The sequence below is a fragment of the Fragaria vesca genome, linkage group LG1 (assembly GCF_000184155.1).
Source record: "Fragaria vesca subsp. vesca linkage group LG1, FraVesHawaii_1.0, whole genome shotgun sequence".
In the NCBI taxonomy this organism is placed as follows: Eukaryota; Viridiplantae; Streptophyta; class Magnoliopsida; order Rosales; family Rosaceae; genus Fragaria; species Fragaria vesca.
Genome location: NC_020491.1, coordinates 10,328,757 through 10,342,856, shown reverse-complemented (window position 1 = coordinate 10,342,856; position 14,100 = coordinate 10,328,757). Strand labels below are relative to the sequence as shown.

The 14,100-nt window shown below is 37.1% G+C and overlaps 1 protein-coding gene across 1 annotated transcript; it reads left to right on the top strand.

Annotated features, from left to right (window-relative positions):
- The first annotated feature begins 9,661 nt into the window (after positions 1 to 9,661).
- Positions 9,662 to 13,044, top strand: LOC101307255 (UDP-glycosyltransferase 84B2-like). The gene is made up of 2 exons (XM_004289140.1): positions 9,662 to 10,784; positions 12,649 to 13,044. The coding sequence occupies exons 1-2, from the start codon at positions 9,747 to 9,749 to the stop codon at positions 13,042 to 13,044; spliced, it is 1,434 nt and encodes a 477-aa protein (XP_004289188.1). The 5' UTR covers positions 9,662 to 9,746.
- Positions 13,045 to 14,100: the final 1,056 nt, after the last annotated feature.

Here is a 14,100-nt window from a genome sequence, read left to right as displayed (position 1 = left end):
AATTAAAAGTTTTTTTATTAATAACTCACACAACATACATATGTCCGTGAGGTTTAAACTTATGACCTTAAAGTTGTCAGTTAAACACCTTAACCAACCAAGTCACGGTTCACCGACAAAAAAATAAATATGTAAAGCTATAATTCTCCATTAGACATATTTTATAGATACAATTGATCCATATATAATTGTACAGTTCCAATATTACATAGTTAGTTAGTAAGGGATACATAAAAATTAAAGGACTGTTCTTGGTTCAAGGACGTTCTTTGTCCTCTTCCATATATACCAATTTCATACCATGCCGATGTCTGGGAGCGGTTTTTTGAAGATTCAACAGATCCATTCACTTCACCAACAAATTCAAACATCAACGAATCCAAACGGCTAGACAATAAACGAAGTCTTATAAAAACCCATATATCAGGGCATACAATCTAACACCAGCAACATTAAGATCAAGCCATGAATTGTTCAAGCTGAAAGATAAAAAGAAAAGGTTACATCGCTTTCATTAAATCACTACACCAAGTCCTCTTCAAAGATCTTGAACCGTCGAAACTGAAGGAGGGGATATTTCTAGGGTTATTGAAAGTTTAACCTTAAGGATTACCTAAGCTAAATTGGCTTAATTAATAGAGATAACATGTTCTTTTTCCTTCTTAAATTAAAATAATTATAAATTAATTTTGTTGGAAGTTTTTGTTTTACCATTACAATTATATAAGTAGTTACAGTTTTACTATCTATGATTCTAGGACTCCGACAACGTGCCAATTGCTCCACATCAAAGAATTTATTTCTCTTACCAAGACATTGTGCTCCGAAAATGTTTTATCTATTCAAGAATGTCTACAGTTGTAAAAAGATTTCCTGAACCAGGACTGGGACCGGAGCACTTTATCACTTTGAGTATTTCAGCATCAATAACTTTGTTACCTGTATCAAGACTCGGGCCGGAACTTTTAGGCTCAGTATAGCTTCCCTTTTAAAATAAATCAGCTTATATCTTGAATTTGATATTTAATAGTGTTTGGTAAACTAAATAAAAACAGCTTTTCTGAAAATTACTGGTCGATGACAACAGTTCTTAGAAACAACATTGAGTCTAAAAGCTGTTGTCATTAAAAACACTAGAAATTAATATATTTTGTCTTGTCAGCACTTTTTAAACTAATTATTGTCAAACGTAAAACTATTTCAATTCATATTTGATTATTTTCGAAGTACAACAACAACATAATCTTTTTAGAGTCACAACAATACCAAACTAGTTCTTAAACCCTTCTGGAATATCTGCAGTTGTAAAACGATATCTTGAACCAGTGTTGGGACCGGAGCGCTTTATCCTTTTGAGCGTTTTAGAGTCAATAACTCTGTTACCCGAACCAGGACTTGGACCGGAACTCTTAATCCCTTTGAGAATATTAGAAGTTGTAAAAGAGTGGCCTACACCAGGGCTGGGACTGGATTGCTTTATCCCTTTAAGTTTTCTAGTGTCAATAACTCTGTTACCCGAGCCAGGACTTGGGCCAGAATTCTTAATCCCTTTTAGAATAGGTACAGTTGTAAAAGGATTTCCTGAACCAGGGCTGTGATTGGAGTGCTTTATCCCTTTGAGTGTTTTATCGTCAATAACTCTGTTACCCGAACCAGGACTTGGGCCGGAACTCTTAATCCCTTTAAGAATATCAACGGTTGTAAAAGAGTGGGTTAAACCAGGACTGGGACCGGAGCGCTTTATCCCTTTGAGTGTGTCACCGTGAATAACTCTGTTACCCGAACCAGGACTTGGGCCGGAACTCTTAATCCCTTTGAGAATATCAGCAGTTGTAAAAGAGTGGCCTAAACCAGGACTGGGATCGGAGTACTTTATCCCTTTGAGTTTTCCAGCGTCAGTAACTCTGTTACCCGAGCCAGGACTTGGGCCGGAACTCTTAACCCCTTCTAGAACATCTGCAGTTGTAAAAGGGTTTCCTAAACCAAGGCTTGGACTAGAACGCTTTATCCTTTTCAATGTTTCAACATTAACAACTTTGTTACCAAAACTTGGATCAGATTTATTAACCTCACCAAGTTTCTCAACATATGTAAAATCAAAAGGTCGAGCAGAGGTGACAAGGGATGTGGAATTTAACAAAAGAAACATAAAAAAGAAACTGAGGCATTTGGTTGTCATCTTTGAAAGAGAGCTAGAGGTTGTGAAAAGAATGCTTGAGGTTGTGGAAAGAGCTATGCAACTCTATGTATTTATACTTATCAATTTTGGCTTCGAAAGTGCTTTCATAATCTCATCCAAATCAAGAGAAGAAATAAATCTTGTAAATCTTTATTCGCTCATATTATTTAGAAAGACAAATCTCATTTGATGTCAAAAATATCAGGTTATAAATTGGATGCAATCAGAACATAGTCTTTTACTAATTGCAGTCCAGTGACTCATATATCTTATGAGAATCCTGCATTTTCAGTTTTGTCTGATTAAGTATGCATTTCCATTCTACCTTTTGTAATAAGTTGTGGTAGATTGTCTTCCTAATAAACAGACTTGATTAAGGTTAAACTAGATTTCATAAAAGTGCAGGCAATATAGTATATAACTATATAATATATATAGAAGAAAATCAAATCTTATGGATGTGAATAAAAATAGTTTGATAGATAGTTATTTATGGACTTCTTTCATGTGATCATTTTTAATTTTGTCTGATTAAAATGTATCCATCTCCATTATACTTTTGTAATAAGATATGGTACACATTGGTGTTGGAGAGGAAAGATCCTACATCAGAAAAAAGATAAATAAAAATTATAAAATATAACTTATAAGTGGATGAATCATATCTAATTATACCGAGATCTTTTTTGGTTAAAACCCAACACCTTAAATGTGGTTAAGTTAGGATAGTATCAGTACAATGGTGATCCACGGGCCACGCTTGTCCTTATTTTAGTTGGTATCAGAGCAGGTCCCTCTTCAATTACGTCTTCCAGCGTAACGGGAGAAAGTCTCCCAGCATAATGAGCCCAGATTTAGGTTCATTGAATTGCCATCGGAAAAATCCCGATTGGCCCATACCATACCAAGTGTCTGCAGTGGGCTTTGGACCGAAGCATTATCGATTTCCGATGTGGGAATTGGACTGAATGAATTTCACGTGCAGACCTAAAAAGTTAGGTTGCACGTGAGGAGAAGTCTTGGAGAGGAAAGATCCCACATCAGAAAAGAGATAAATAAAATATAATTTATAAGTGGATGGATCATATTCAATTGTACCGAGACTTTTTGTGGTTGAAACCCAACACCTTAAAGGTGGTTAAGTTGAGACAATATCGGTACAATGGTGATCCACGGGCCACGCTTGTCCCTATTCTAGTATTGGGTCATCCTAATTAGCATGATAAAGTAAAAAGAAAAAAGAAAAAGTTAGAAATGCCATCTCTTTATGATTCTGAGCAAGCCTATAAAGCCATTGCATTGAGCTGACTACATTATCCCCTCATACTAAGCACCCTCCCAACATAATGCATACTCACCTTTATTGATGAAACACAAAACAACAAGAAACATATTCGGGAAGAGACAACAAAGAAATACTTCCATACCACCATCTCAAGAAATACAGAAGAAATATAAGAACGCATGCACCAATGGGGTGAAAGGGTGGGTTAGATCATGCAGAGACCAAAAAATACATGCAGCAGAGAAGAATTGGTCTGGGTTAGCCATGGGTCCCATGTGGGACCTAGTTAGCCGAGGTAACATAAGAGGTAATCCTTACCCTATGGATTGGTATGGGTTAAGTAGAAAACACAGGACCCACATGGTTGATGTATTTTGTTGCATATGGGTGTGCACTTGTTTATTAATAATAAAGTAATTGTATTGTTTATCAATAATAAAGTAATTGTTTATCAATGAAAAATATTTTTGTAATATATGAATAGTAATTGGTCTTTGAATTTATTTAATTGTTGTATTGTCGAATCAAAGATCAAGGACCAATTTAGATGAATAGTGTATTAGTCCGGATTGAGGATTGGTCCAACCCACCCAAAATGGGTGCATTTGCTATAACATCCGCTCAATCTGATCGAGGTTGTCATGCTACCAAGAGTTCCCACAATTAAAAACCCTAATAGAACCCAATATTAATATGTGATCGAAAATATTAAAAGAAATGATGTGATTAAAAATGAATTCATGACAAATTAGTTACTGTGGAGGTCATAATGCTAATTATATATGGAGATCAATTAGTTATCTTTGAGACCATAATGTTAAGGGTTATGAGACCATAAGGTTAATTAAATTAACATGGTCCTTGTTGGAGTGACTCTACATTCAGATTCTAGGGTTTAGTATAGGCGGATGCGTTCCTCCTAGCATAACAGTAACGCTATGTTGTTAACTGTTGTTTGGTCTCAGTTGTGGTGACCCTCGACCCAAAGTGTTGGTTCCTTTAGATCATGGTCTGAAGTAATTGTTTATCAATGAAAAAATATTTTTATAATATATGAATAGTAATTGGTCTTTGGATTTGTTTAATTGTTGTATTGTCAAACCAAAGATCAAGGACCAATTTAGATAAATAGTGTATTAGTTCGGATTGAGGATTGGTCAAACCCACCCAAAATGGGTGCATTTGCTCTAAGATCAGCTCAATCTGATTGAGGTTGTCATGCTACCAAGAGTTCCCACAACTAAAAACCCTAATAGAATCCAATATTAATATGTGATCGAAAATATTAAAAGAAAGGATGTGATTAAAAATGAATTCATTACAAATTAGTTATTGTGGAGGTCATAATGCTAATTATGGAGATCAATTAGTTATCTTTAAGACCATAATGTTAAGGGTTATGAGACCATAATGTTAATTAAATTAACATGGTCCTTGTTGGAATGACTCTACATTCAGATTCTAGGGTTTAGTATAGGCGGATGCGTTCCACCTAGCATAACAATAACGTTATGTTGTTGACTGTTATTTGGTCTCAGTTGTGGTGACCCTCGACCCGAAGTGGTTCCTTTAAATCGTGGTCTGAAGATGACGACTCAGAACAAGAGAAGACGATCGTTTTATGTGGTGAGAAGGTTTCTTTCGACCGCGTGGATTCAAATATGGTGTGGTTTGACGACACGGCCAGGGTCCAGATCGGGTTGTCAATCTACTTTGGGTCTAATATTCGTGTTCTAGCTCCGACGAAATCTCAATGTGGTTATGATCGATTGTGAAGGTGTAGAGGGTTGATTTGGCGCCTTCTTTGAATCTCGGCATCAACTATTTCAGATCTCGGAGTTTGCAAAATTTCAAGGTGGACGCTCAATTTTTAGATCAGGCTATCCGGTCTTGGTTTGCATCAACCGACTTGGTGGCCTTGGAGATGATGGTGGTGATGCGGGGGAGGCCGCTCGCCAGACTCAACGATGGCGGAGAAGATGAAGACCGGTGTGCCAACTTCTTGGGTGTGCACATATAGGCCTAGGCTCATGGTATTGGGAATCTTGGGTGCGCCTAGATTTGTATGTTTGGTGCTATCCATATGAGTGTCTAATTATAGGGTATTTTCTAAGTCACTGATAGGCTTAGCAAGGAGGGGATTCTTTATTTTAATTATGTATTTGTTGCATGTTACGATGCCTATTATGGTTTTATCTTGAGCTTAGATCAATCACAGCTTCTTTCGTTTTTCAATTTTGTCATAGCTCTATGAGGGTGAGCTAATATGTCATTTCTTATACCAATTACATTTACGGAAGAATTTTTAATGAGGGCCAAGTAAAGACTTTTGACGGTTGGATGAAGTGCATATTGAAATTTGAAAAATATCAACTAAAACTTAAAACACTCATCTAACCATTCATTTAAAAGTCTTCAATTGGTCCTCGTTACAAAATACAAAGTCCTCATTACATGCTTTCTTTTACAATATGTTTTATTTTAGAAAATGGTTTGCGCTTTTTGAAAGATAAAAGCTAGAACACCTTAAATATAAATTTTTCAGGCTCAATTCATGTAGCTCAGGACCAAAGACCAATTGACTATTAAACCTGACAACTGATAAAGAAACAAATGAAATCAAACATATGAAAATATATATGTATATTTTAATGGATTTGCAAGATACAGAAAGTGTAAATTAACCCAAAAAAATGAAAAAATAAATAAAAAGAAAAAATTCTTTTGTAGCATGGTAAACAATGAAGAGGTCACTGATGTATGCTGTCTTTAATTTTGTTTCCTGTACCGGGACTTGGGCCCGAGTTCTTTGTTTCCCCCAAGGTCCCAACATTTGTAAATTTGTTTCCTGTACCGGGACTCGGGCCCGACTTCTTTGTAAGCGAGTTTCCTGTACCCGGGCTTGGGCCGCTCTTAATCCCTCCAAGTGTATCTACATTCGTAAATGAGTTTCCTGTACCAGGGCTGGGACCTGAATCCTTGATCCCGCCGAGGGTCTCAACATTTGTGACTTTGTTTCCGGTACCCGGGCTAGGGCCGGAAACCTTTCTTCCTCCAAGGGTACGTTGGTCAGTGAACTTGTTTCCTTGACCCGGGCTAGGACCCGACCCCTTGATCGATCCGAGACACAAGCCACCAAAGAAACTGTCGATTGCTCCGTGACACAAGTTGCGGTGCTTCATAATATCGAAATGTCGAGCACTTGCCGCAAGAAATGTAGAGTTGATGAAAATAAGAACTAAAAGGAAACCGAGGCATTTGGTTGTCATCTTTGAGAGAAAAGAGATCGAGGGAAGGAGCTCTTGGCAGTGCTATATATTTATGCTTGTGATCTTAGTTTGGGAGGCGAGTCCTATTTATAAGGTTTTGTACTTGACAAGCAAGTAACACTATAATATAGAAGAGGCTTCTTTGACTACAAGTTCTGGTGTGCAAAATACCATGTACGTTTCAACCAAACGTGATACATCCAATCTTCACGGCATGCTACATATGCATGTGTAGGAATTAGGAAGCACCACGGTTGGTTCGTAGTCATTGGGTAACATGGAAAACTGGAGATAAAAACATAGAAGATTTGGAGTCCAAGTTAGGAGGTGTGGAAAAAAATAGTATTTCTGATGCAGAATGGGATTGTATAAGTTGAATGTTTAGGCCTTAGCCGGCTGCAAATAGCCATCGGAATGTTCTTTCAGCCCGGGGACCAAAGACGAAGAGAGTCCAAATACCATTGCTATCTTTGAATTCCAATTAATATAGAAGGGTGGTGTGACGTGAATATTTTTTTTTGTTTTGACCAGAAGATAGCCTACCGTATGATACACTTGTGCATTGCTATACAGCACACGTGGAATTATACACAATTTAGTCATAAGAAAATTTGAAAAGTCATATAAATTGATACAAAGTCTTATGACTGTCTAAAATTTTTGTTGTTGTTGATTAATTAGCATGCAGTTAGTCTCATGGTAACATGTTTGACTCTCTACTCCCTTGAGCATTGGTTTAGAAATATGGTTAGTTTGATTTTTATTTGGCTGGTGTTTTATATAAGTTTTGGTTCTTAAAAAAGAAATTAAAAAATATTATTTAACCGTTCATTCAAAACTCTCATCCAACTAATATGTTAAAGTTTGGTAGATAGATAGATATATATATATATATATATAGAGAGAGAGAGATTATTCTCATTTGTTGATTATTTTTGCCTCTCTTTATCAGAGTGCTGGAAATTTGGAGATAGATGAACGATATTTTGAGAAATGAACTTGTAGGTTGAAGTGTATGGTTCATTGCCGTGAAGATTAAATGTTTGCCCTTCAGAGATTGTATCTCGGTGTAGCAACTAGCAATTAATGTTGCTGATCTACCCTCCAGGATACAACAATCTCAATCATATATAGTAACGGTACACTCACAATACTAGGATAATATCGAACAACTTGATTAATCTCTTTTTAGTGGAATAGAATAGGAAACAATGAAGATAGAAATTGTTGCTGAATGTATTGATCTGGAAAACCAGAGCTTATATAGGGAATGAATGATCAATGCAATGAATATTTGATTATAGTACAGTAACTAAGGATCCGGCGGGATAGAAATGTATTGACATCGATCAATTAAGAGCTGAAAATACGTAAACGAATTGAAATATGATCTGAAGAAACTGAAGGGATATTCATTTCAACCACTATCAATTCAATGGTATTCATGTCTATGTCCTATGAGCAAAGTCCAAACGGTGAAACATCAAAATTTAACAAGAGTAAATTCCAACACAGAGGAGATTAGGGGACTTAAACTCTCGATCTGTAACAGATCATGAGCACTAGCACTGCAGTTAGTTTCTTATTTCAGCCGATTCTGTCCACTTTTATTGACCAACAAAAAGATGCCATTAGAGTTTAGGATAACTTGGCTACAGACCTACAAGGCAATCCAATATTGATGGAAGACATAATCATCATTCTTCACCATTGGATCTTATACATAACAAGCCACTCTGATCGAGTTCCTCATGCAGTCACCAGGTGATCAAGAGAAACAAAATTAGTTACTAACGTCAATATTTATTGGAGAAATATGGTTGTATCCAGAAGATACATGGGTGTTATGAGATGCATGACTGTTGTGGTCTCCTTCCATGCTTACATTTTACTGTTTATAACTTACATGCATATTTTACATTACTTATATATATATGCTATTGAGAATTGTTGTGTTAGAGATTCGTTCAGAATGAACTAATCTAGTTTAAGTTGACATTTGAGGTGTGAGATATATATGAGTGTATGACATTTACTTATGGGCTGTATAGTGCTGTTGGTCTTCTCCGCTGGTCTCCTAATTCAGCATGATGATCTTGGTCTTAGTGTCACAGCTATGTGCCTTATTCTTTTAGGGTTAGTCTTGTGTGTGTAAGAGAAGTATGTGTGATGAAGTCTGTTTCTTACTCAACGTCTTCTATATATAGTTTAAGTTTGTAACCTTATTCCTTACCAAGAAGAATACTTATAAAAGCTGCCGCAAGTTTTGTGTTTGTTTTTTCCACAATATTTCTATTAAGACACATAATAAATTAAGACATACAAGTTTTGTTGTCAAACTATTATGCAGAACAACCCGATCAATCGTCATAATCGAATAAAAAACTCGATCAATCGTCCACCAGAAAAGACGCACAGTCTTGAAGAAAAGAATATGAAGAAAACAATAGTGAATAGTGAATACCCATTTTCAAATAACAAAACCATGTTGTTACACATGACCGTTTGGGAGTTGATGACATTCATTTATGAAAACATATGCAGTAAAGTTTGCCTCTATATACACAGTTGATGCAAATTGAGGAGAAAGAGTATGCAATGGTCTTGAACAATCTTCCGCAATCTCAAAAGGATCCCATCTAGAGAGACTCCATATCGTTAAAGCTTATCCTTATCACGAATAAGGATAATCCTTTGCACCAATGTCTCCATCAGCACACTCAGTGCCTAACAAAACAGAGTTCCCTAGCAATTTAGGATCCTGATTCCCAGTCCATTATTGGTCTGCAACTCATTAATTTTTCTTTTCGATGAAGAGCAACTCATTCATTGAAAGTGTGAAACAGACCAAACCCAGATCGAGAAGTTGCCAAAATAGGCTGACCACACCATTGCTACCCTAACCCTACCAAAAACCATTTGTTTTTATAAAAACCTAGTGTTAAACCTCCCCTGCACTCATTGCCTCTCAAATCCTTGTTCTCATTTTTCTGGCAACTCAAACACAGAAACGATGACTACTTCAGATGCAGATCAAGAACCAAAGCAACTCCATGTTCTACTAGTAGTTATCTTACAAGCTCACATCAATCCCATGCTGAGGTTCGCAAGGTGCTTAGCTTCTAAACGCGTCCACGTCACTCTCGCCGCCACCGAAACCGTCAGAAACCACTTGCTCCACCGCACCAACCTCTCCACCGCCCCAACCAAACACTCCATGATTGAGTTCGAGTTCTTTTCCGACGGCCTCACCGCCGAGTTCGACCGCGACAAAAGCGCCGAGACCTTCGCCGCCCTCCAAGCCGTCAGCGCCAAAAATCTCTCCGTACTCATCAACAACTTCTCCACCAAGAAATCGAAACTCTCTTGCATCGTCTTCAACCCCTTCGCTCCATGGGTCGCCGATGTGGCCGCGGAGCACGGAATCCCCTGCGCATTGCTCTGGAACCAAGCCTGTTCGATCTTCTCCATCAACTACCGCTACTACAAGAACTTACTAAACCCTTTTGAGTTCATGGAGTGTCCGGGAATTCCAAATCTTCAAGTCAGCGATCTTCCGAGCACTATACTTCCTTCAACTCCTGTTCACTTCAAGAAACTCATCTCCGATTCGGCTCGCTGCGCCGAGAAGGCGAGCTGGGTGCTGGGGAACTCATTTTACGAGCTTGAAAGAGAGATCATAGACTCGATGGAGAGTCTGGTTCCGATACGGCCAATCGGGCCGTTGGTCTCTCCATTTCTACTGGGAAAGAGCGATGCAGATGATGAGAGTTCAGATTCTGTTGATGTGTGGGAAGCTGAAGAGTCGTGCATAGAGTGGCTGGACAAGCAGAGGCCTTGCTCTGTTATTTTCGTCTCGTTTGGACGAGTGACTGTGTTGTCGCAGAAGCAGATTGATAATATCTCCACGGCGTTGAAGAACAGTGGCAGGCCGTTTCTCTGGTCTTTGAAGCCGCCGGCGGAAGGTTCTACGAGGGATTCCGGCGAACTGTCACGTGAGTTCTTGGAAGAGACCAAAGAGAAGGGAATGGTGGTCACATGGTGCTCACAGGTACATTTTATTAGTTTTCAATACTTCGGTCACGCTCCAAACTTTCCAATATTCAACCAGACAGGATTTGCTTTAAGTACTAGAAATCTTAAGTTTAGGTACTCTCCTTTTTCTGAAATAATGATAATTTCATTGAATTTAACAGTCATGTAAAGATCATCATATACTCATCCGCTATACGTTAAGGATAGATAAAGACTTCGTGATTGAGAACCAACATGGTACCTAGGAACAACCACTTATATTTGAAATTAATGTTGAGCGAAAGTTGTTAGATGCACGTAGATACAGGTAAATATTTAATTATAATTTAATCTGAATCGTCTGTTTGATCTAAGTTTTTAAAATGCACTAACATCCATTAAGAGAATTGTTAAAAAACAAAAACAAAAAAGAGTCAAACGTGGTAAAAACACACAAAAGGTAAATATTTAATGAAATTAACCCAAAATAATTTTTCAAATCCCAGATTTCTAGGGGAGGTTGGTTCCCAGATTTGCACCATACCCACTCAATCACTCAGCACATAGAGAAAGCTTCTCCTAGATAGATAGATATATATATATATATATATATATATATATACGAACTTTCTCAGTTGCGGACGTCCGCACCAATGGTTTTGGTGCGGATTTCCATTTTTACACCATTTTTCGATCGAATTTCTTCATCTCCATCGTTTAGTATCTAAATAATACTGTGTAGATCATCTTTGTAAAATTTCAGCCAATTTGGTAATCGTTAAGGCCCTCAAACTCGAAAAACAAATGGGCAGACTGATTCTGTCAAACATGAACCGTTCATGTTTATAACAGAAAGTTTCGAGTTTGAGCGCCTTAACGATTACCAAATTGGCTGAAATTTTGCAGAGATGATCTGCACAATATTATCTAGATACTAGACGGCGGAGATGAGGAAATTCAATCAAAAAATGGTGCAAAAATGGAAATCCGCACCAAAACCATTGGTGCGGACGTCCGCAGCCAAGAAGGGCTATATATATATATGGTTATAGGAAGAAACTTGATTCCTTCTTCTCACCGCCGACCCACCCCACCACCCATGCAAAACCCATCAGCCACCTCCTTAACCCCACCACGGCCAACCTCCTCTCCCACTTCGCCGCCCCTAAAATGATGTCGTCTTCGTCTCTCATCCCCACTCCTCGATCCGCCTCGCCCTCGTCCTCCCCACTTCACCCCCACCCATTTAGTCCTCCTCCTCAACCCGTCGCCATGAACACCACCATGCCGGCGTCGGCTCATAGACAACCTCGTCGTCGTTTTTGGGCGATAATCAAGAATTCGATGACCAAGAGCCTTAGCCGGGTTCAGATACCAATTAGTTTTTAGAGGGTTTGAATAAGAGACTTCAGTCGTGAGATTCAACAATGAATAGGTGACAGAGAGCAATTACGAATTGAGGTTTTTGTTTTAGGTAATTTTATTTTTGCTATAGTTTTGTTTTTGTTTTCTGGTAACCGACGGAATGGCTTGGTCAAACTAACGACTGTTAACACAAGTGGCTGCTTCATGTGCACCTTGGTGCACTGAATCCTCTCCGAATGTTGAGATATAAATCCCATATCAAGGAAATAAGATATTGCATGTAGATTTATAAGAGTTTGTGTTATTTTATCCATTACCAATTTGTTTTGAATGTGAACCCCAGAGCGGGTTACCATGTGCACCCCATACTACTTTATCACTTAAGCTCACTTGTTTAAAACGAGCATATATCTATAAATATATACAAAAGTTTCGTTCTTTTTAATTACTTGAATATTTACGAGTTATCTTCCTGAAATTGTTGTGTGCATGTCTGTTTTTGGTAACATGGTGTTTATTACCTACCTTGCTAATAGGAGAAAGTGCTAAAGCACAAGGCCGTCGCATGTTTTATGACTCACGGCGGGTGGAACTCGTCCCTTGAGACGGTGATATCAGGAGTGCCCGTGATAGTTTATCCGGAGTGGACAGACCAGCCAACAAATGCCAAGCTTTTAAGTGATGTATTCAAGGTGGGTGTGAGGGTTAGGATCAATGGTGACGAAGAAGATGGAGTTGTTAGCACAGACGAAGTTGAAAGATGCATCGAGGAGGTTACTGAGGGGCCGAGGGCATCAGAAATGAAGAAAAGGGCCATGGAGTTGAAGGAAGCAGCAAACGAAGCATTGGAGGTTGGTGGCTCTTCTGACCAGAATATTGATAAATTCATCGAGGACATTTCTACAAGATCAGTCTGTAACACTAAACAATGATTCAACAGCAGAGTAGAACTTACCCATTTTTGTTAAGAGTTATTGTATTTGGTTGAGACTAATGAGAAGCCTTTTTTTTCTCCTTATTGTTTTGTTTAGTTAATCCTTTGCCTCACGTTAATGATATTGCTAATTGGGTAGTGCTAGAGGGCCTTAATAAGGCCTAAAATTTATGACCTTAATTCTATGTGGCATGCCATGTCACATAAACACATCATCAATTTATTAAATCATGACATTTCATTCTTAGATAAAAATACAATATTAACCCTAACAATTAATAGATGCTACATATTAATATGGAATATTTTCTTACCATCTTAATATATGTATATACCAAATTTAATTAATTTATTAATAATGACCAAGTTAATAATCATACCAAATTAGGCTTTTATACCATAAATTAATTTTGTAAATTTATTAAAATTTCCTTCTATCTTTGTGAATCGAAATTTAGTTCTAGACTTTTAACTTATCAATTTTAATATTTTATTTTTGCAGAATAAAATTATGATATCTATATGCCATATTCTATATCAAATTTTAAAAATAAAATAAAAAATAGAAATATCTCTATCGAACTTCTTTTGGATGATTACATATATATATATATACACTTTATTTTGGACGAATTATATATATATGTTAAATTTTTTCTTCTGTACGAAATTGTTTTTTCTTGGACCAATTATATATATGTGTGTGTTTATATATATATATAGATATATATATATATATATCATAAGAATTCGTGTATTTAACAAATATATTCTCATATTTATATGTATTTTCAAGCTGTATTTTAATGTTCAATCTAAGCGTGATAGTGATGTAAAAAAAAAGAGAAAGAAAATGCTAGAAATTATATATTTTTTAATATATAAGAAAGACTAAAAACACTTTTTTTTTTCTCTTAATAAAAAGACAAATAATCTAGCTAGAGTCATTGGATTTGAAATGATAAGATTGTTTTTTTGCTTAAAAATGACATGACATAATATTTTTAATTGGTGATGTGTCTAGGTGACATAGCATGCCACTTAAGATTAAGAC

What these genes read in the sequence shown, in the direction of transcription:
- LOC101307255 (XM_004289140.1), top strand. Translation starts at nt 9,747, where the DNA reads ATGACTACTTCAGATGCAGATCAAGAACCAAAGCAACTCCATGTTCTA. An exon ending in TGGTCACATGGTGCTCACAG is followed by an intron (nt 10,785 to 12,648) that starts GTACATTTTATT and finishes CCTTGCTAATAG; the next exon opens with GAGAAAGTGCTAAAGCACAA.